Genomic DNA, 23,872 nt, shown 5'->3' with positions numbered 1-23,872 from the left:
TGCATTATATTTTGATGTCTGACTTAAAATGGCCAAACAGGTGAGCGTAAAGCCTATTTTGCAAACTTGCGCTCTTTGTTTCCTGTTTTTGTCTTTTATCTTTTGTTTTTTTCTCTCCTGCAACCATTTTATCGACAATTGTATTTCTTTCTCTGCTACATATTTCTTGTTTCTTTCGAAGTGCGCTGACTTTTATCTCGGGCGATATAAAACAAAAAATCGGATAAAAAGCAAAAAAACAAAGTGTAAATAATAGCAAAAAGCAAGAAACAGGGAGCAAAAAGCACATTGTAGAACAAAAGAAACAGGGAACAGAGAACAGAGAATAAGAATTTCAACCTATCAGAAATATCATGTATTGTGGAATACACACAGTTTCCGATAGGTTGAAATTCTCATTCTCCGTTTCCTGTTCCTTTTATTGTGCGGAGCCCCTTACGTGTCTCCTTTACGCTACGATATTCGATATATTGTACGCATATTCGCAACGATAAGTCTAGCGATTGAGTCAGTACGATTCGAATTATTATCGCTCAATACGATCGCGGCACGGTTGTTTACAACGAACGTAAGTATTTCCTTCCGGCGGGACGAAGCTTACGGACACGGTTGTCCTTGGCGAGTCGAGTGCTCGATGAGTCAACTCGGCTTGACCGTGGGATTGGTTCTTAAGTTTCTTCTCCATTATCGCCTTGCCGGCTACCCGCAGGATCTCGTCGTGTTTCATTTTTTCGCATTCTTTCGTCCGGGTGCGCTTCATGTTATGTCTTTTTATTTATTTAAATAGAAATGTTAAATAAGAAAACGACAGATCTCGTAGCAAACTTGAGGGATAAACGACAGATAAAATGCGCGAGAAGATAAATTTAATTAAATTTAATATGATACCAAAGCGATCCCGTTATCGAGGGACCGATTTTCTTACTTTTGCTTCGCGATAGTCGCTATGTAATGCCTGTTTTTATCAATGTAGATTAATCTTACTCTTCACTGTTTGATGTCAAAAGAGTAATGGCAACCCAATATCTTGAGTTACTTTTAACTCCCATGTGTGCTAAAATATAAATCAATCCATTTCTGTTAACTTCAAGTAATTAACGTCCATATTGATATACTTTAAATATAAAAGACAGCACCACACTTGGAGAAAAAGTGTCACGGTGATAGAGAACTTTATCAGAAATAATTAAGAATAACTCAAATTATAATTGTAATAATTTGACATTATGAATTTTATAGTGTTCATTTTTCTTTAGAACTAAAAAAAGATGAAGAGCATTGGTAGAAACGGGCATAAGACTGCCGATAATTCTAGAACACGCGTATCTGTAACGAAGGAAAGAAAGATAGCCTTCCCTGTGAAAGCCTCAGAAAGGAACGACTTTGGAGTTGCGTTAAACGCAATTCACGAGTGAAATAGACGCGTTAGGCCTTGAGATAGAGACCCGTATTATGCAGGTCGCGGCTACTCGTTTTCTGCACGTATCTCGTACATGCTGCAAGTATCACCCACGCGTGGTCGAACATATGCAAGCACGCTGCGAGGCAGGAGGTAGCGAATCCACAGACGCATCTGGAATTCAACGATCGCCTGCGTAGAGTCTGTACGCATCATTATTACCCCCCCTGCGAAAGATGCAATTCGCAGATAGACGCTAAATCTTTCACCGATATATTGTACATTTTCGAAAATAAATCTACCGAAATGAATAAACGTCACAATGGTAATCCGCGTTAATGACTTACGAAAGCACTGCTTCGCGTAGAAATAGAAAATACACATAATAATAATGCAATTTCTCTTACGATAATTCGCTCATAATTCGCAGTAAATTAGAAAAAAATATAGTTAATTTGAATAAATATTTAGCTGAATAAATATTCAACTAAATATTTATTAAATATAAAGGCATATTTATTTGATACAAGAAACATTAATTTGTGATTTAACAATCGTTTATTTTACTGAACGAATATTTATTTACAGTAAGTAAATGTTTAGTTGGCAGTATTGAACTAAATATTTATTAAAATTGACTATATTTTTTTCTCAGTGCATGCTTTTTTTAAATGAATCAGTGCAATTCTTGTATGACAATCTAATTTGCATTTTTGTGATAAGATTATTTCTATAATTTTATTAAATTCAAAATTAAAAAAAATGCAACCTTGTTAATACTAAGATTCGTTTTATCACTTATTTAATAAAATTTCTAAATTTATTTTTAACTTAAGAATATTTTTTATTTAAATAAGAATACTTTTTCTTGTTATACATCATCTTTTTGTGTAATAGAGGAACATATTCTCATTTCTGACAATAATAGTACTATACAATGCGGATTCCTATAACACGAAACGCATGTGACTGCGCATTAAATGAGAAATTGCTATGGTTACATATGTAATAAGTATAGAGTTACGTAAACGAGGAAAGCAATGTAAAGCCGAGTTGAGCTTCGCCACTGGTAACCCTGGAAATGTTCGCGGTTAAATTTTCGCTATTGTGGCAACAGTTGAAGATACGATATTTGAGACGCGTACGCATTCCCGGGTAGGCGGACCAGGCGGACGTCGGGTCGCCGTCGTGCATCCGGTGCATACGAAACTACACAGCGTGAGCAAGAGAGCGCGAGTGCGACGGAGGGTCGCGCGGAATGCGCGGAATGCAACGGGGCCACCGACGTTCCCCGATGATGATCACCGGACCGCTCTCGGTGCCCGAATACCTCCAGAGCTCCCGTTTTTTCACGACGCGACGCGCCCGTCACTCGTCACTTCACGGCATGTCGAGGGCGAAGTTCGGCACGTCGATCGACGCTCCAAGTTACATAAAACGCGGCGCGTCATATACGCGAATGATATCCGGTATGAGGCGAGCCACGAGACAACGGATGCAGCATCGAATAGCGTGACCGCACCTCTCATCCGTGACTGACATAGTGACGACAGGAAAAAAACTGAGACTGGTTTTAACGGTCGTATAAAACTACTAAATGAGTCTTTGCTTTCTATTATAAAATTTGTAAAAAAAGAAATGTGTGTAAGTAAAATAAATCTAGTTCATCCTATGTTCTAAAGATGTCTTGGAAACGTTTTTTTAGAATATACACTGAAAGAAAAGATTTGCTGCTGCAGTAAATTAGATGGTAAAATGTGGCATAGCATTTTTGATTGCAACTAAAAATTAGCTGCCAATTAAAAATTCTATACTATATTCGACCAATCTTTTCTTTCAGTGTAGGGAACTGTCTTTAGGAGTCCCTTGGAAGTCTGTGGGAATTTACTATTATGATAAAGACTCGATATTTGGATTAATTAACTTTTTCTTGAAATTAATCGAGAAGGAAAGAAACTCTCTAAATTCTTTGGAGTAAAATCTCATTCTTAAAGAATGAAAATTCTGCCATTCTTCTTGAAAAGGGAAATTCCATTCTAAAGAATTTAGATAGAAGAAAGAGATAGTTGAATCTCTTGTAAAAAATGCGTTCTAATTTTGAAGTTTTGTGAATATAACGAAGCGATAATATATATAAAATGGAAGATACACGTAAATGTTCCGTCACGGGTGAGCATTAAGATCGTAAAGATCACTTAAAAAAGAATGCGATAGCATTTGAGGGCATCCAAAAAAGAGGCCGCGTTCTCTTTGTGTTCGTCCGTACGCTGAGAATCCGGACATCTGGCCGCACATTGGGAACGTTTGCCAAGGTTAAATAAAACGGCCTGAACAGCCGGACATTCGGAATTGCACGCATTGTTCGCGGATACGTTGGTGCGTGTCGTCAGAATAATGCGATATCAGCAATGGTGACAGCGGCGGCGACGGCGACACGCAATGCCCGATCCCGTCAGCGCGTGTACAACTCGGCGGTCCCGTAAAGCTCGAGGGGGTTAACAATACGAACGACCATTCACCGGACGTGTTTGGCGAAACGGTCAACGGTACACAGCTAATTCGGACCCGGTCGAGTAATCGCAGACGCAGCAGGTGCATTCTACGTGAATTTTGCCGCTGCCCTCCCGGCGATGCTCGTAGATTGCGAGCGCGTACCACATTTTCGATGACGATATACAATGAACCGTACACTTCGCAGATCAAGAACGGGGCTAATTAATGCTCCCTCCCCGCGGATGAGAGAAAGAGAGAAGGCCAGACGGCGCCAGTTCGAATACCAGCCAGAAACGGGGATCCAAAGGGGAGATTGCGCCGCTCGTGATCTCTCTTTGAAGAGTTCAATTGGAAGGCAGCAAAATTTATGTTCTCTAATTTTTTGCCGGGTCGAAAGTCAGCAGTTTGAAATATGTGTATAAAAAAAATTTTTTTGGATAAATTTACATACACAATCAGGGTTGCCACAGATCTGGGAAACCGAGAAAAGTTAGGGGAAAATATGAGAACTGGAATTTTGAACTTTGCTCACAATTCGTTTAAACTGCTCTTATTTTAAATAATTTTTATAATTTTGTAAATATTATATCTGATTTTTAACAATATAAGCTAGCTTTCTCTCAATTCTTAATTAAATGTTGAAATTTTTTACATATTTTTTAATATTAAAATTTTTACATATTTTATATTGGTCATGGAAATTTTCTATTTTTATTTGGAAAACCTGGAAAAATCAGGGAATTTTCAAATTTCACTTTCTATGGTAACTCTGACAATGGACGTGTATATACATCGATATAAATTATATTAATAATGAATAAAATGGAAAAGGAAACTTCAGGATGAATTTAAGATCGATTAAAATTATATATTGAGATTGATGGAACTTTCCAGCAAGAAACAGTGTAACACAGTGATTTCATTTCATCTTTGTTTAACTTTGGCAAACAACATGATGTGATAATTTACTGTATTACGCTGTGTCATCTATGTCTCTTGCTGGAAAGCGCGCTAAAGCCGGAGATAATAAAATTGCTCTAGAATAATTTCGTTCTCTCCGACTAAATAGAAGCATATAAAAAAAACGCAATTTTTATACCTAGAGATCCAGCTATACCGGCGAGAGAAACTAGCGTGTCGCGACTTTTAGTCCATCATACCTCCACTCTTCGCCTCCTACCGCCTCGTCGGCCTTGCTTGTAATTAAGGGCCAATTTAATTAAGAGGAAAGGACAGGGAAAAAGTCGCCAGCGGTACGAGAGTCACTTCGCAGGATGAATGAACTCGTCGCGAGAATATGTAGTACCCTCGGGTATACTTCTACTTCGTATGTGCGTGTGCGTATAACACGCATATACACGTGTGTTTATGTACCAAGTGCCAAGTACAGCCACGAAAGGCTCGATGACTCTAATTAGTCGTCCTAGTTTGCGCTTGTTTAGAGACACTTAAGTTTATCTACACTTGAGCCGCGTGGCGACTCTATCCAGTTTCTTACTTTCAAACGAACGCGAAGGAACGTATTTAGTAATTTAACACCGAATATGAATCCGTGATATTCTATTATCAAGTGTATTGTATTATCCGTTTTTTACGTTTTTCTTTTTCTTTTGTGTTAACAGAATGAAGAGATGATCGCGAGTCTGTCAATGAACGGCGGCAGCGGAGGGCCGGTGAACCGCGTAGGTCGTGGATTGGCCCTTCACAGGTCCAATTCCAGTCTGGAACTTCCACACAGTCCGGATCCTGCCTCCCGGGTGCCAGAAACGCCTCTGAGAAGGGAGTATGGTTCTCATGGTACGAGTTAAATTTATTTCTTTTTTTAGTATTTTCCCCGAAAATAATTTCTTATATATAGGACAATATGTCTACTTTCTCCTCTTTTATTCAATTGTATTATCAGGACGAAAGAATATTTTAGAGCATGCGCACGAGTTTATATAATTTCAACATGACTGCAATTTTTCGTGATTTATTAGTATTTTCCTTTATAAAGTTAAATTTTTGAAAGAAATCAGCTGTGTTACTTTAGAATAATGTTGTAAAAGCGTTTCAATTTTACTTGTCCCATTGCAGGAAGCATCGATGTAGTGGCGCAGTCCATCACAGGAGGCGAGAATTTCTTCGCCATGCTGCAGGATTTTCGACCGTCGGAGCAGCGCGGCGTCGTCGCCGCTGACTATTTGCGTCGCGTTCATCAACAAGACGGGTCTAGCCAGCCGCTCGACGTCGACGAGGTCTGCGGCCCGACCGGCGCTGGTTCCAGTCCGAAGCTGCGACTGAAGCTGAACAGATTGTGGAGCAGTAAGCCGCCACGGGCGATGGAGGAAACGTGCACCAGCCCGGTGGTATCGGCCGACGTGGAAGAGCGGCATCGGAGACGTGCGTTCGCTCATTACGATTGCCAGTCGTTGACGGCGAATCTAGGCTACGCCGCGAAGCTCCGGGGGATTCTCTTGGCCAGGAGAAGAAACACGGCCACCGGAGCGTCCGCCGCCAGTGCTCTGAGAGCATCCACGCCTGACGAAACCCCCGAAGAGGACGCCGGCGATGGAAAAGGTATGTTAAAAAAGAACAAAACAGTTATACTAGGTTGTCAAAAAAGTTTTAATTTACTCTTCGGTTTTTATATACATTCCGAAACAACGGCAATTGTTCCTCGAATAGTAAAGACCATGTTCAATAACCATTCATCATCAGTCTGTTAACTGTCGGATTTAATCTTGGTACCATTAATCTAGATGGCATCGAGGTTCTATCGCACCTGACATACATTTCTTGCATCGTTTAATTACGTTTCGCTTCTTGCATCATTTCTTGCATCATTTAACTTCTGTTTCGCTCAATGAAACATTTCTTGCGAAGGCAATGATTCGAAATTGTTGAAGCAGCTTGTCATGAGTTCTTCGCGTCTAAGGAACTCGAATGATAACGAGATCAAAAACGAGGACAGCTAACAGACTGGTGGTAAATTGTTATTAAATGATCTTTATTTTGAGGAATAATTGTTATTGTTTTAGAAATTTGTACGTAAAAATCGAAGAGTGATTCCGCACTATTTTGACAACCTAATACAAATGAAAAAAATTTTAAAGAATCATGCTAATGTTCTCACTGACGGTTTCAGGTAATGACCTATTGGAATCGTGTCCCTTCTTCCGCAACGAGATCGGCGGCGAGGGGGAACGCGAGGTTGGCCTCACTCGCTGCTCTCAGGGTAACGGAATTCACAGACCATCGTTGTCTTATGGTGTCTCCGTCCTGGAGCCCCTGCCTGGTGAGACTTTGTGGAAGAATACTTGTCCACTGCAGAAACGACCCCTGCCCATCGAGAGCGTCGATGAAGGGGCCTATTACTATCGGCGATACTTTCTCGGTAAGTAAAGACGCACGTCTGTTGCCTAAATCTTTTGTCGCGAGATATCTACGTGATTACATGCGTGTATAAATGGAAATTTAATTTTTTAAATAAAAACTTTTGATTTGACGACCAATCAATCAACATTAAGAAATTATAAAATAATTTGCTACGCTGCACTACTTAATAATTGAAGTAAAATACATAAACTAGAGGTATATAAATGTGGAAAATTCTACGCAGGCGATTATTCGCTCAAAGGCTCAATCTCATGGGCGGGATATAAAGAGAACGGAATCTTGTTGCAGGACGAGAGCATCAGAACTGGTTCGGCATGGACGAACAGCTGGGACCGGTAGCTATCAGTATTCGCAAAGATGTCAATCAGTACCGCGTGATCGTGCGCACATCAGAATTATTAACACTACGTGGCTCTGTGCCGGAGGAGGCCCTCGGCATTAGGCCGCAAGGCCGACCGCCTACAAGGGAACTCCTTGAGCTGGTTGCGCCGGAGGTACAATTGGGCTGTTTGAGGCTCGGCACGCCTGCCGCTGAGGAAGCGCTAGCCAGGTTGGATGAACAGGGATTGTCCAATAAGTACAAAGTTGGCGTGCTATATTGTCGATCCGGTCAGAGGTCCGAAGAAGAGATGTACAACAATCAGCATGCCGGTCCGGCCTTCCTGGAGTTCTTGGACACCATTGGTACGCAATGTTCTTTATTATAACTTTTGCTCTTAAATATTGAAGCTATAATCCAAAATACATAAAATATGTTAGAGCTTTGAAGCTAAAATCAAAATATATTCCTACAAATAAAAAAATTAAAAATACTTAAAAATATATAAATAAATGTTTTGCTATAATAAAAAAATCAATGAAGATAAAAAAACATAGGATTTGCATTTATATCATGCTTTCAATTTAGCATAAATTTTTAATTTAGTGTCTATCTTGTCAGAAACATTTGTTCACTTTTATTCATATTAATGTTAAAAAATTGCTCCTTTAATTTTTATAATTTTTACTTATTGTTATTTATTAGGAGATCTATTAGGAGATACAACTAGAAAGTTTTCATGTTTACATTAACAAGCGAGTCAACGCAGTGTAACGAGTTGAAGAAGTCTCGTTGAAAGTCGATAAAATTCTCTCGTAAACGCCATAAATAAATCAGCCAGAAAAGCGATTTACACATGAGTCTTGCGATCCACTAGTCGTTTCGCGGATAGTTTGATTCGCTTTATCGGCGATTAACCGATTCAATGTCCCGGAATGATTTTACTTACTGTACTTCGTAACGCTAATCATCCGCAAACTCGCGCGTAATTTCGCGGTCGTACGGACTGTCCGAATAGAATTGTTGTGTTTACGATCGCCTTAGTTATTCTTATTAACGATTACTGTCGCTTTCTAAAAGAGAAACGCACGTCCTGTTTTTTTTTCTTCACGCGTCGCGCGTTGCGTTTCACGTCGTTTCTGTGGGTACCTAGTCGATGGTTATCTTAATTCGTGGACACGATTATCAGCTTCTCTAATTCTGAAAACAACAAACGATTCAAAGAAATTTGTATAAACATTTTTTCCTTTTCTTGTAAACTTAGATCGTTTGATATAAAATATTGACATGCTTTTTGCTTCTTTGTTTTATTTTACATCCTTTGAAAAGCTATGATTCCGACAATTATATTTTAACGTAACAACTATGTGCGACCAAATCGCAGAAAATAGGATTGATAACGCCGTTCGACGTGCAAACGTAAGCACGTCCTGAAGACGCATAATGCGACCGACAATTCTTCGGTGCGCGCCGGGCAATTGATATAATTGCATGTTTTCATGACAGGCCAAAGAATAAGACTGCGAGGATTCGAGGGTTACAAAGCTGGACTGGATACCAGAACTGACTCGACGGGTACACACGCTGTAGCGGCGACGCATCGCGGGACGGAAGTCACCTTTCACGTGTCCACCATGCTACCCTTCACGCCTAATAACCGGCAGCAACTGCTGAGGAAGAGGCACATCGGAAATGACATAGTCACGATAGTTTTTCAGGTACAGTTTTATACCGGCCGTAAATTAAGGTTGCACGATTACGCAATTGTGTAATAATGACTGCGCGATGAAACATGAATATGACGCACAGCTCTCTTGCGACTCACTAAATTTATTATTCAGCTCCGTTCGCAATAAGCAACGTGAGACATCGCGATCGCGCCCCTGTGATTCACGTCGTTGAATATTTAATCGCGATGTTTGTCGCGTACTTGTGTTAGATTTGTGAAATAATTTATTTGCATCCGCAATACCGGCTCTTCGGTTCAGCTAGATATTCAACAGGTGGTTTGGTTCGCATGTTTTATGTATACGAAAACAATATGGAAAAAACTATTCTAAAACTATTCAAAAATTTAGCTAGATACAGATCTGAAAATAGTTTTGTTAAATTATCAAAATAATTATATTATAGGACGCTCAAGTTTTGTTATAGGTCGCTACAAAGTCAAAGCTTTATGCATCATTATGCTTGAACGACTGACATAATTATTTTAATAGTCCAATAAAATTATTTTCAGATTTGTATCTAATTAAATTTTTAAATACTTTAGCAAAATCATTCTTTTTGTGTAATTTAATGCAAGCTTAATGCCTATAATTAATAATTGTTTCTTCAGGAATCTGGTGCGTTGCCGTTCAGTCCACGAAGAATACGCTCCCAGTTTCAACATGTATTTATCATTGTGCGAGCCGTAAATCCTTGTACCGAGAACACGCAATACAGCGTAGCGGTGTCCAGGAGCAAAGAAGTGCCTATTTTTGGACCGCCCGTCCCACAGGGTGCTACGTTCACAAAAGGAAAGGCTTTTGCGGATTTCATATTGGCGAAAGTCATAAACGCCGAAAATGCGGCTCACAGGTAAGTTAACTTTTTTTCTTTCTCAATTTTGTATGTCGATAAGATTAATGAAGTTGAACATATTCTTCACTAGATCCGAAAAATTCGCCACGATGGCCACGAGGACAAGACAGGAATATCTGAAGGATCTTGCTACGAACTATACTACTACCACAGTTGTCGACACAGGCCAGAAATTTTGTACGTTGAAATTTTAATAGATTTTAGTTTATAATAAGTAATTCATAATGACACAATGGTAATTAAATTAAATTATCGTTTAATTAGATCAAAATTATTTTAATTCTTGAGCTTATTGTTTTCTTTTTGCGGAACAGCGATGCTCTCCTTCAGCACCAAGAAGAAGACAACGGTGCGACCGAGACTTTCTTGTGACGCGTCTCAACGCGGCGCGATTTGCTGGCAAGTCGTACTCGAAGACAGCAATCAGAATACCGATTGTTACTTAGGCATAAGCATAGATACCATTGTATTGATCGAAGAGCACTCCAGACAAATAGTATTCGTCACTCCATGCGTAAGCGTACTCGGATGGCACGCCCAAACAAACAGGTAAATATTTTGTAATTTAATATATCAAGTTAATTTATTATTTGCACGCACATCTACTAATTTGAAATTTAACTTCTTAACGTTGATAAAAAAAATTAAGTCCTTCAGTTTTCAATCGTAATAATTTCTTCTTGAGTCACTTAACTAGATCGTGCAACCGCCACTTACCGCATTATTCATGACTAGTTTAAGTATCGTAAAAATGCTCGCGAACGATTGGAAATCGGACGATTAATTGCAGACTAACATTTTTTTGCTTTGCTTTGCGGTACAGTTTAAGATTGTATCATCATCAAGGCGAGTGCATTACTATACACGTACGCGGTGATTACGGCGAGAGGGACGAATTAATGGAAATTGTAGCTCGGCTGCGTGCCGTAACTCAAGGCGCGCCGGCCTCAGAACTGTCGTTGAAGAGGAACAGTGTCGGACAGTTGGGCTTCCACGTTCAGCCCGACGGCGTTGTGACGCAGGTCGAAAGTATGGGGCTGTCATGGCAGGCGGGCCTGAGGCAAGCATCCAGGTTGGTCGAGATTTGCAAGGTAGCTGTGTCGACCTTGAGTCATGATCAAATGGTCGATCTACTGAAGACCAGCGTTCAGGTTACCGTCACTGTAATACCACCGACCAATGAAGGAAATCCGCGAAGGTACAGAATTCTAAATTATCTTATCCCGGCTTTTTTTAGCTTCCAATCGATTTTTGTAATTGTTTCATAAAGAAAATCGAATATAATATTAACCGATCTTATATTAATTTTCTTATGCATCGCTTTTATAAATTCAAATTTTAACTTTTAAATTAAATAGTTAGAATGACAAAACTAACTAAAAATTAGTTTTAGATTAACTAAATTAAATTATTCGATAAATTTTTCTTTTTTTTATATGACAGAGGCTGCACGCTGCAAAACTGTCATTATCTGGCGAATAATTACGAAGGGGATTACGAGAATGTAACTAGCGCGGATAACACACCGAGTCAGCAAACGGCGATGTCGCATCAACGGCGATATGAACGATCATTCAGTCCGCCGCGATCGAGCAACAGCTCCGGGTACGGTACTGGATCAAGCTCTAGATCGTTCAACGATCCACGGTTTCCATTGGAGGGTACAATGACTAGCAGCAGTAGCGGACACAGTAGTGCCGATGATCGTTGGTGAGTGATTAACATCGAGATTGTATTAATCCTTACACGGGTCATCATAATATTAACAAACCTTCTTTTTGAACTGTCGATCGTTGAACGTACAAAACTGCGTGTAATACCACATTCCGATCTAATTAATATAGATAACCATTTTAGGCTTGATAAACGAATCGAAGGGACCAAAGTACTTCTTGTTTCAGGTACGAGCTTCTGGAACCGCAAGATCAAGACGGTAATCACCGCCCGGACGGCACGCCGCCTCCATTACCAGTGCGACAGAACTATCAAGCCGTAACACCCAGCAAGTCTGGCCAGAAGAAAGATAAAACCCATTACGTTAGCGCCAAACAACTTGTGGACAGTTCAAAGCATCGTGATCATAGTCACGAGCATTATACGAAAGAGAGCAATTACGTATCATCAAAAATGATCCAGGAGAACGCGCGACACGAGAATTATCAACGACAACTAGAAAATACGCATCGCGGTCAGGATCACGTAACAACGAATTACGTAAAATTGCAAAAAGAACGGTACGAAATCAAGCAAGAGAACCTGTATGCGTCTCAAAGAGAGCTCCATAAGAACGACGTGCAACATCACGGCCATCAGAAACTTGGCGCATCAAATTCTCTGCCATTGGCTCACAATGCTGTTTACAGTCTACCAAAATCAGGCAGCAACAACAACCTTGGCAGGTACGAGTACGAGCAATCCGGCAAATATGACTATGAGACGCCCACAAAAGCGGAAAGGAATTCAAAGTATGAGATGCAGGAGGAGAAAGTAATTGAACGATCGACGGCCAAGTATGAGCACGACGTACGAGCTCACGAAAAGAGGATCGGCTACGAGTACTCGGAGGATATTTATGAGAGGAGAAATAGTAAATACGACATGGAAATGGCCAAGTATGAAATGGAGTGTCAACATGGTAACGAAAGGAAGCACACCAACGACAGTAATGGAGAGCACACTCCCATAAAATATGAGATGCCGCATGACTTCAAAGTAGGTGAGAAAGTTACCTGCTTGAAAACCAGCATGTCAGAGCGACCAGTACCTCATAAAGTAAACGTTGAATATCGACAGTCGAAGGATTTTCCAGCAAGTCTACCACCAGAAATGAGAATAACTGACGTCAATTGTTTGGAGATAACTACGATGCCCAGCGAGGATGAGCTCTCGAATGGCTCAGGTAGTGTGTCGCCGAGACTGCGACGTGCCAACAAACATCGCGGTGGCAATCGTACCCCATCCAGCGGCAGCTCTAGAAACCAAAGTCCTCGACCCAAGCCTGGTATGAGGAATTCGCACCGGAATTCCGCGAACTTGACATCCAGCACGTTGCAGGAAGACCTCATGAGATTGATCAATCCTGATTACATAGCTGATGATAGCCAGATCATTAACAACAATCTCGTAAACAGCGTGATGAGCCCGAATCAAAACTCAAATAAGATGAACAATAATATGCTGGAGATTCAAAACAGATGTAGGTCTAGGGAGAACTTGTGCGGCAACAGTACATCTACCTTGAGTGTGTTGCCCGCGAATGGACAGGAAAACGGAAACAATGGCTCGGAAGTGATTCTGACGATGGCCAGGCCAGCCACGGTGATCTCGAACGCCAGCACTGCCTCGAGTCCGGCGCCGAGTGAAAATAAGTTGTCGAAAGAGGAAAGGTGTGGAAAATTATAAAACTTAATAATTAATTACAAAAAATTAAATTTTACTTACACAAAATATAATATATGACTATCTATATAAACAATAAAATACAAAAAGGGGTAATTTTTAGGTAAATAATTTGCTTAGTAATGCAATAATTTTTTTGTAGATTATCGCCGCGTGTCACGAAACCACTTCATCCAATTATGAAATCACACAATAATCTAACGCCGATCAAAGACGTAAAGTCTCATAACGACACAAATGTTGACTGTTGGAAAAACCAGCATGCGGATTCCAACAGATCGACGAAGCAGCATCCTCAAGAATGGTCCGATGACAGGCTCATCGATGGATGCAATCCAAACACGTAAGTTTATATACAGCGTTTATATACATGCGATATTAAACAGTTAATAAGAATATTGTATATCTTTCGCAGAAATCCCGTTTCGGACTTGCAGTCTCATCTATCCACTCTCGAGCTGAGAATGGTGAGGGAGACACGTCTGCGACAGTCGTTGGAGGATGAAGTGCGCCGATTGCGCGACGAGAATCGACGTTTGCAGGAGTCCGAGAGTTTGCGACTCTCCTTAGAAGACGAAAACCGCCGTCTAAAGGATGAGAATCACGCAGCCGCGCAGCAACTCCGGCGTTTCACGGAGTGGTTCTTTCAAACGATGGATCATCAATAATCAATATAATAATGAATTTTAAATGTTATTTACACGAAGATGAAAACATGTCATCGCCAATGTTCTTCAAACATGAACTAAACGAATTATCTTTATGTTCGATCGTTTTCAATCAGATCGATAGCATTTATTATCTTCGTTTTTTTTTCTCGATCGCTCGGATCGCATGAACATGATCTTTGTAAGTACAGTATTAACGCGATCTTCACCTAAACGTATAAATGTAGAATAGATCGATCGGAGACGACCGTAGACGATTGTGGAGGTGCGTAAACACTGAGCGAAAATAATATATCCACAATTCTTTCGGCGATCTCTTCAGCATTTTGTATTATATAAATTCATTAGATTCTATTGTAAAGTATAAGTTACCATCGTACTGTTTCCTCTACTCGAGGATTCGTGCGTTGACAACAGAACTACCATCTGGATCATCCGACAAAGTATATGTCTGGATATTCATCTGTATGAGGGCAACGTGCGTTAAGCAATATCAACGTTTGATTTTACAAAAGCGACCAAATGACCAAATATTACTAGCGAGCTAAGGACCGCTTTAATTCTGTAATTTATTACGCATTTTATATTAATCTTATATACATATAGAGTATTAGTGGAAACGTCGCACGCGCTAAAGTGAATATCGGCACGAGAGTGACGCGCTCTCAGCAAGGAATTTCTCCTTTGAAATAAGTGACGAAGCATAATTTCCACATAATGTACGAAAGTGACGTTTCCTAAAGACCGTGAGTCTATCAATAAAGAGAAATGTGTACTTTAACGATATCTTCATTCCTGAAAAGAACCAAATGTAAAGTATATTCCCATGTTTTTGTAACATATAAGCGCTCGAAGGGCACTTTACGTAAGGAGTGGATAGTACGGGGATCAATTGAACTGTTACCACTGGTTAGAATAAAATAGTTTATTGTAATCCACAGAAAAAAACAAGACATTTCCAGGATGTCTTAAGATCTGTCTGTCTCACTGTTCTGTCAGTTTAACAATTAGCTGCGATTACACTCCCTTCAATTCGAGACCACGCGAAAACGCTCGCTCGCCGCCGTGTCGCGATACCGGCAGCAGCGACAGTCCTTAATACTAGATCTAGCCAATATTCAACTAGAATCCAGACTTACGAAGGATCGGATTATGCATTTTGTATCCTTATAAGATAAAAAGAAGCTACGGCTTTTTACTGCCGCGCGACATCGCGATTCCGGCGGCTTACTACTGGCTGTTGCTGTGTCGCGATACGCCTATCCTTCTAATCGCATTGCGGAAGAATAGCGTATGTTCTCCTTCTTCCTTCATTCTTTTTTTTTTCTCCTCGTGTTCACGACGTCCGGGCTGAATCCGGATCGTCGATCTCGACGCGATTATCGTTATCGGTGTAATCAGAGACAAGCAAAATATTACTCCATTCTTGCGAGCATCACGTACATTCTCCATATCTCACTGTCTATTATTTATGCGTTAAATGTGTGTGTATCGATAATTAGCTCGTTTCTAATCTCTAGATCTATGTATAATGGCGTCCGAGGAACGCCCCGATTACTGCGCTTTCTGAGGAGAAGTAATTATGCGAGAGAATATTTGACTGCCTATAATCGAAACACTGTGAAGTAATATTTCACGCAGCTCTGCGTGTAACGCTTACGTCACCGAGGCTCCTCTTCGGTTTTGTTCGCTTAAGTACATGAGAAGTTATGCTTAGCAAGTGTAATTAGTCGTAGAGATGTTTAAACATTCGGACTTAGTTTTACTCTAATAGCGCTTTTTTTTCCTATATATCTCTAATTAACACGTCCTCACGTGGAAGTACATCTCCATTACGAAGTTCTGAATGAAATATCGTTCGCACGAATAAATCTCAAAGCGCATCTTACAAGCGCGAAAGGTGTATCGACGTGTAACGCTCGGGAAAGAGTCGTACACAATAGTGTCAAAGAACTATTTTAATGAACCTTACACAGTCATCTGCACGAGAGTTCAGATTCGTAATGTGTCATTCGTTGCAAGAGCTCTTTAACCGGCGAAGTATCGCATCGTCCGTCTGTCATGGAAATTAATAAAGTACGAGTCAAGCAAATGAGATGTCGTTCCGGCAAGAACGCGAGTTTCCGAGATTTCCAATTGTATTCTCTTGCTGATTGAATCTGGCATAGGAACGACAATGCAAAATCCGAGAAATGTTTGAAAGACGTTTACAAGGATCTGGGGCATCGTCTTTGTAACATTCTTCGGATGTTTGTACTCTCTGTCTCAAGAGCTTCGTCATGTCGTACAAGCCCGAAGTGCCGATTCTATGAAAAGCAATGCGAACAATGGGGCTTCTATTAATGTAAATTAAACTAGACTCGCATTTAAGATCTCCTTTCGGATTAGAGGCTCGGTGTGAATACGCTCCAGTGTCAAGGAAATGATGGAAACAAGCGGAATGAGTTGCGCATGATGAAAAGATTGATCAGTCCTATGAAGCATTCATAAAGAAACTAACGGTGTGGCTAACACGTGTCGTTACAGTATGCAGCATGAATCATGCACATTCAGCAGGCAGGCTTTATGGCACATAAAGATAAATAAATATACCGGATGGATTCGACAGCAATGATTCTCACATTGAGAGACAGAAAACTTCCAGGTACAATTCAGACCGTGATAGACAAAATTCTATACACTGAACATTTACTAAGAAAATCATAAAAACAAATATAGATATAGAGCATTTTTTTTTTAATACGAAATTTTATTCGCAGTTGATTTTATTGACAACTTATTTACTTTTCTATATACTATAAATTCGTCTGCATATTTATCTACAACAATTAAAAAATGGTCATACGATCGTATCTAGAATATTTTTCCCTTGCGATAAAAATTCTCACTGACTATAAGCCTAATTAATATGTTAAAATATGCTCTGACGTATAAAATGATGCTATAAGCAACTCGTTCTCAATCAATCATCTTTACGATAAAAAGCGAGGCAACTTCGAGTAGTCGTATTTAAAAAAAAGAAGAGAAGAAAGACAGAAGTGTATGGCGAGTACTACTTTCTTACTTAAGACAAAATACGGAGTTGGAAGTAAAAAGGGCACAGATAAAAAGACGGAGATTCTACCATTTACCGTGTACAATTTTTCATTACAAGATATCCCACCTTCACCCCAAATCTATTTATAATGAGATGTTATCTCGACGAATTTGAAATGTATTTTCTTCGCAGGGAAGTATAAAATAAAATTCCCGAGAGACCTGAATTGTCCGATTAATTGCAGATGAAATAATTTCTCACACTATTGTTAGTTTCGCTAATAAAGATCCATTTCAAATTTATCGAAGAACACGTAGAAACTCGGGGCAAAGGTAAAACATTCTTTGCGCAAGTGTCATAATTCCGAGCAATCGTTTGCGAACGAAGGCGAGAGGACGTGACTGGCAAAGAGGCGATGAATGTCGCGCGACGATCTCATCAGTTTCGTTATTATTATTTTCGAAGAAGTTTCTCAAAGTCGCCATTCGTCTCACCCGCACGCAAGATTTGCCTGGTCCGCGCGATCGATGATTACACACACGGTTGCACTCACCGGACGAAAGTCTACGGAAAAAGTATTAATGCTTCACGATAAGCCAATTAACGTGGCCGCCGTTCCGGCAATCGTTTTCATTCTGCTTTCCTACGCTCGCAAACATCACCGATAATACGTCGATCGGAGGACATATCCTCCATTAAATACAAAAATACTGTTCTGATGCACCATATCTTCACCTACTATCCCTACCATTATGCACATTATAATCCCTGTAGTCTTTAAAACGCTCCGTAATCGTGGACAAGGAAAGAATACTGAATAGGGAGGTGTGTGTTGTACAAGGTGTGTGTATGTGTGTAAAAAAAAAAATTGTATTGCGAATGTACCGAATTTCGACCATGAGAGTTCGTACTGTTATTTCTGGATGAAGCGCTCATTTCTGGAGAGTCATATAACGCGCGCAATCTTTATTCTCCTTTATTTCAGAGCTGGTCGCACCGACGTTGGTTGCAGCTAATTCAGAGCAGCGATTGTATTATACATGCAGACTATACATGGGTAATGTAGAATATATTACAAAGGATACGTATGTACATGAGACTATACGAATATAGTAATCAAAAAGATGATTGCTTTCATAAGTCTCTCGAGAGAGCCGCTGGCGAATATCCTTAAGAGTGATTAATAATAAGTGATGATTATGATTATGTGATTTGCATTTCAGATCTTTTTTTTATAAGAAATCACTGCTCGGAGTCAGGCAGATCGGAATGTCGGTGAAACTCAGTCTCGGTGAGCGTCAAGAGAGCCGCACGACGATACGCATCAAGAGAAGATAACGCTAACAGCAATACTCGCTGAAAAATTTATATCAAGAAAAAATATAGGTGGTAACGGAAATTTAATGAGAGAAAATGATGTACAACATCGTTCTTTTCGCAGAACAATCTTGCATGAATTTTAATACGCGCCACAGGCGACGGACTGCCATTGCGATATCGGTATTTCATGTTCCTTGATTAAAGTTAATACTACTGTCGTTTAATTAATTTTATAGTCGCGACACGGCGTTCACGGGATCGCGTCGTTCATTATCAACTACGGTTATTAAATCGTATAATTATATTTATATATATATACTTTGTTTTATATATATAATATAATATAATATAATATAATATAATATAATATAGTATATATATATATATATTCAGCATCACAGTAAGATAGCGCCCTTCATTATTAAGTTATCGTCGATCAGCTCGGACATTATATTTTCATTCCTGTCAACAACATACTCTACAACAATCCGCTTTAAACATCATCAAAGAATCCCGGCATGCGTTTGACATGCAGCGAGTTTTACGTACTACAGACAGGCGACGGGTATCGGTCACCTGCGAAAGTTGGGAGAGAGTATTAATTAAAAATCGTAGGATGGATCGTAGAGCCGCGTCTGATTGAAGGCGATTAATAGCTGGAAAAGCGTGACTACTAGTTTTGCGCATGGGTCGACGATTAACTAAACATGATCATAGTCACAATGCAAGTGCGATCGTAAGGGTCGCCATTCTGTTTTTTTTTCCTTCGCGACGGATTAAAAAGATAAGACAAAACGAATACGAATCTCTAGAGCGCATGAATGAAGACGCCACGGACAGTTCTCGAATCTCATTACCGGACAAGAGTAAACGCATTCTTATATTAAGACGGAAGAGAGATTATGCATGATCGGTGATCAAACGATACACGATTTATAATACAATGATACTAAAAGCGCGCTCCTATTCTATTTTGCAGTAAAACATCATCTGTCACTCAGATAATTCAGATTCAAAAATCAAGGATGATGAACTGTTCGGACGTTCATTCCGCCTCTATCGACAAACAGTAAAATAGAGAAGTCTTATAAATCTAAATACTTAGAGTTATTCCGAAAATAAATAGTTATAAAAATAAGCGAGAATTTTATGCTTAAAAATACCTTAGGGTAAGAACTTAATTAGTTTGCACCACATGCGGAGTGGAATGTGTTTCCCTTACTAGATCGTAGAAGCGTAATTCTAACAGAAGTTCAACTACCAAGTGTAAAAAACATTAACGGCAACTTGTCAATCGTAATTATCAATAGTGCAATAGCTTCAAATAGAAAAAACGTGAATCAATAAATAAGAGTGCAACAAGAGATTATATACGTATGACAAAGTGACGATCGCCGACAAACGCATCCGTCGGCGATATCGTCGGCAAATTGTATAATTCGTAGAATAAATAACTATGCTCCAAAAAGATTGGTCTACCCGCGAAGATAGAGATTAGGTACAATATTCGATTCTTTTTCCACTCTTTTCCTCTCCCCCTTTTATACCGCAAGTCACAGCTTTATACGCACTGTGGAAGAATCAAGAAAAATATTTACACATAAAAATACTCGAGTCACGGGTTGACGATCAGCGAGACAACGGGGGAGCGACTCTCACGATTCCGTCTATTAACTTAAAAAGTGGGGAAAACTTTTTTGTACTTTTCTACAATTTTCTCTCTCCATTTCTACTTTTATACTCTATAGATACTAACGGCGCTATATCCCCGACGGTAACGTAAACGTTGTCTCGCAAGGACCCGCGGCATCGTTGCAAAACGAGAAGAGCACCGTGGAGGGCTTCATTCAAATCAAACGGCACAAAATTCATCACGACGCTCTCGAGTCGAGATTCTAGAGGAGTCCAGCCGAGGAGAATCCGCGTCCCGGGTATCAACGGGAGACCCCGAGAGCGAGGAGGTTGGTATACCTTAATGACTATTTGCGCGGACCGCGTCTGATAGCCGGCCATTTGCGTCTCGCGTTTCCGCTCGGCGAGCACGAGCGGAGAGTTAATCTCGAGAAATGTGGTGGCACTTTCAATACTTCACTATACCGAAACGTCGGTCGAGGATCTTATACTATTCCCGACGCGTCCTCTTGGGACGCTGACTGACTCCCACGTCGTCGCTACCACGCGACTTCTTACCGATTTGTACCTGACTCTGCGCCGTGAGCTGCAGCGAGATCGCGTGGGTGTTGAGCTTCTCTGCGAGCAGCAGATCCTTGAGACCCTTCATTTTCTGGCTGTATAGCGTTATCCTTGGCCTTTCATTCTCGGAGTCAGCCTCCGGAAGGACTTCGGATTCGACATTCTCCTGAGAAGTAGAGGGCGCCGGTGGTAGAGCGTCGTCCGGCGGCGCGACAAACGGCTCACCACCACCCTGTAGTAGGTAATCTCTGTTAAGTATCTTCTCGCTGCAGGCTGCTGTTAGAGCTTGAATACTGGGATGTGTTGACGCAGAATTAGAGGGCACTTTGGACTCTAGGCTCTTGATCAGATCTCGCGCCGCGTTTCCTCTCTCCTTAGTCTTACAATAGTTGTTATTATTGTTCAAGGTCTCCTCGGGACTCGTCTCTCTCTTCTGTGCCGTTTCCTCCTTTTGTTTCACCTCTGTTTCGTAGCATTCTATGATGACCTGAGCACGTATATTGGCATCGAACTTCGAGATCGTGTTCACCAGCGGTCGAGCCCAACCTATGTGTAATACAGGAGTATTGGCGCCCTCCTCCCATTGACAGATACCGTCGTAGAATCTCAACAGGTATGCGAAGCAACGTGGTTGTCGTAGTAAACGCGCGTTGTCGACGCGCACTACGTGCGGTATCAATTCATTGGCAATCTCCAGCAATTCCTTGTATATTTCCCCGTCGTCCCGCGAATAATCATATCTATCGCGCATAGAATTCTATTATTCACCGTTAACAAACCGCATATCAATGAAGCATTTAACACATTTCACTGCTACTCTCCAAACGCAGTTTCAGGGAACTCGTTAAGAATGTAAAAAAAGATTTTTAAAAACGCATATATCAGATACTTACTTCCGCAAAACGTCCGCGGCATCGGCCCACGACGCAAGCGCGTTTACATGTAATTCATGCCGGTATAGATATCCACCTTGATAAGTGTAAGGATATACATGCGCATTTCCATAGTATTTTCTTGCTGATCTTACAGCTTCCTACAAAAATATGTTCAGAATAATTATGTACATGTATTATATCTACAGATAAACAAGGTACATAAGGTCTTTCTATTTTTATTCCTACACTAGACTTCTCTTTCTCGCTTTCGCCCAATATTAAACGTACCAATCTCACTTTTTAAATTTCAAAAATATATACTAGGTCATAGAAAACAGACTTAGTGATGCTAATTGATACTTTAATATCGCAAACCTGAAAAAGATCTATAGGTGGTGGTCTTCCAGGCGTAGGCGCAGCCTCTTCCAACTCAGCCAAATTACCGAGTGCCATAGGATACTTTGCTAAATGACCTAAGTCATACAGCAGCCACAATAATTCCTGCTGGAGCAACGCTACTTCAACCGCATCAGTAGTCGCATTCAGACTAGGATTTATAGCCGATACTATGGTAGCCACTTCTAAAGCACGAGTGCACACCATAGCTTGCCCATTTAAATACAACCACGATCGAGACGCTACACCAGGCTCCACTGGTTGTCCGCGTTTATCCTCATTTCCCTTACCTGGTAATAAATTGCAATTACCTCTTATCTTAAATATTTGAAGTCGCAAGTAGAATTTAATAAAAGTAAAATTTAATAGAAATAGTGTAAGTCAAAAGATCTAGGTTTGAATCTTTTTATCATTTTGCATCTATCAAAGAATTTTAAGAAGCAAATATTATTATATTGTATAACAAGAAAAATACTTTTCTTAAACAAATTCAAAATTATTTGATGTAAAGTTATGGTACTTTGTGAAAGAAAAAATATACTTTATATTTTTTCTTTGGAGACTATTAGTCGGGTTAGTATACAAAGTATACCACAACTTTACATCTAATGCATTGAGACTTTGCACCACATACCATGCCATGTAACCTCCGCAGTCTCCGTGCCATCTTCTCCGTACACGACCCACGCATGGTCCTCTGACATAGCAAGATGCACATCCTTGAAACCTAGAACCTGGCAACCAGCCACCACAGCAAAGGCGACTCCGTAACAATCGAGCTTGTTCGCTGTTAGATAACTGTAGAGACTTTGTAGATGCGCTCGGTCCTTGTAGTAGCTTCTGGTAAGGGAATTCCATATAACATCCGACACCTTTTTCACAAGTTCTCTAGTGGCGTACTTGGTGTCATACACAGTGAGGTCAACGGCGCCTTTGATCACCGCGTGGAACTTTGTGTATAATGCCTCGGCGATGTGGTATTCCACAGGCGGCAGCTTTGGCTCATCGTAGACGGCGTTCTCCTGAGGCGTGAAGACGCGATTGCACGTCAAGGAGTTCTCGACTGCGCCGATGAGGATCGAGAGCAACGCGAGATCCGGCTCGGCGCTGTTCTCCAGCTGATTCTTGAAGATCTGCACGATCGCAGAGATGCTCCGGATCGGGAACAGGGCCCTATCCCTGTCATGAAAGCCCGCCATGTCGTACGAAGGCCCCGCCGAACTTGGGAGGTTGGACACCAACGCACGTTACGTTACGCACGCAACGACTGTCGTTGGTAGCGGCGGTGGCGCGGCGGCCGATCTACGACGCCCGTGTGAGGCTCGTCATACCGTTGGCCGTTTCGGCGCACGACTTCTGACAGAAACTGAGGGACTCAGGGACAGAAACTCGCAACGCAATGGGCGGCCACGTCGGGCCCGCCGACTCCGTCCGGCCAACGCGCGCGCGTTTACTCCGCTCCGCTAGTGAACGTTACCCGGCGTTGCGCGGGTCCTCTCGCATCACCGTACGACGAAAGCCACCAGCGACCGTTCCCTCCTTCTCCTCCTTCACCACCTCCGCCTCCTCCTCGCCGCCCGCTCTCGCTGCTGACCGTGTCGTTGCGACGCTGTACGGGACGTACGACGTACGGATGCCGTGCCGTGCCGTGCCGTACCGTGCCGTGGCCGTCCAGCGGCGCCGCGCTCCTCCGCTCGCGAGTCGCGATGAGCCGCTTCTTGCTTGCAATACTTGCGACAGGAGTCAGCAGTCACGACTCGCGTTTCGTTTCTACTCGGTTGCCACTGTCGCGCCGCGTTACGAACATCGATG

General features: G+C 41.1%; 2 protein-coding genes across 3 annotated transcripts in view; one reads left to right on the top strand and one right to left on the bottom strand.

The window, feature by feature from the left end:
• The window catches only part of LOC105152177 (signal-induced proliferation-associated 1-like protein 2), a 69,481-nt gene extending 54,461 nt beyond the window's left edge, over positions 1 to 15,020 (top strand). For both annotated transcript variants that reach the window (XM_087413145.1, XM_011066297.2), the window contains 13 exons: positions 5,515 to 5,689; positions 5,969 to 6,451; positions 7,020 to 7,268; positions 7,559 to 7,954; positions 9,096 to 9,307; positions 9,928 to 10,169; positions 10,243 to 10,349; positions 10,487 to 10,721; positions 10,996 to 11,370; positions 11,616 to 11,882; positions 12,074 to 13,558; positions 13,714 to 13,914; positions 13,987 to 15,020. In XM_087413145.1, the coding sequence (XP_087269271.1) occupies positions 5,524 to 5,689; positions 5,969 to 6,451; positions 7,020 to 7,268; positions 7,559 to 7,954; positions 9,096 to 9,307; positions 9,928 to 10,169; positions 10,243 to 10,349; positions 10,487 to 10,721; positions 10,996 to 11,370; positions 11,616 to 11,882; positions 12,074 to 13,558; positions 13,714 to 13,914; positions 13,987 to 14,239 (4,671 nt within the window). In that variant the 5' untranslated portion in view covers positions 5,515 to 5,523 and the 3' untranslated portion in view covers positions 14,240 to 15,020. The remainder of the gene's footprint in view (positions 1 to 5,514; positions 5,690 to 5,968; positions 6,452 to 7,019; positions 7,269 to 7,558; positions 7,955 to 9,095; positions 9,308 to 9,927; positions 10,170 to 10,242; positions 10,350 to 10,486; positions 10,722 to 10,995; positions 11,371 to 11,615; positions 11,883 to 12,073; positions 13,559 to 13,713; positions 13,915 to 13,986) is intronic.
• Positions 15,021 to 15,149: 129 nt separating this feature from the next.
• On the bottom strand, positions 15,150 to 23,565 carry Mnn1 (menin 1). The gene is made up of 4 exons (XM_011066291.2): positions 22,695 to 23,565; positions 22,040 to 22,350; positions 21,683 to 21,822; positions 15,150 to 21,529 (listed from the first exon to the last, which is right to left on the bottom strand). The coding sequence occupies exons 1-4, from the start codon at positions 23,257 to 23,259 to the stop codon at positions 20,719 to 20,721; spliced, it is 1,827 nt and encodes a 608-aa protein (XP_011064593.2). The 5' UTR covers positions 23,260 to 23,565; the 3' UTR covers positions 15,150 to 20,718.
• Positions 23,566 to 23,872: the final 307 nt, after the last annotated feature.

The sequence above is a fragment of the Acromyrmex echinatior genome, chromosome 14 (genome assembly GCF_024713525.1).
Source record: "Acromyrmex echinatior isolate Ae372 chromosome 14, ASM2471352v2, whole genome shotgun sequence".
NCBI classification, from domain to species: Eukaryota; Metazoa; Arthropoda; class Insecta; order Hymenoptera; family Formicidae; genus Acromyrmex; species Acromyrmex echinatior.
The sequence above is the reverse complement of the archived record's forward strand: the minus strand, read 5'-3'. Positions and strand labels throughout refer to the sequence as shown.

Excerpts from the sequence above, each read along its gene's own strand:
- Mnn1 (XM_011066291.2), bottom strand. The coding sequence starts at position 23,259 with ATGGCGGGCTTTCATGACAGGGATAGGGCCCTGTTCCCGATCCGGAGC. Across the intron at positions 21,823-22,039 it reads CACCTATAGATCTTTTTCAG|GAAGCTGTAAGATCAGCAAG; the intron begins GTTTGCGATATT and ends ATATTTTTGTAG. Across the intron at positions 21,530-21,682 it reads GCCGCGGACGTTTTGCGGAA|ATATGATTATTCGCGGGACG; the intron begins GTAAGTATCTGA and ends TATGCGCGATAG.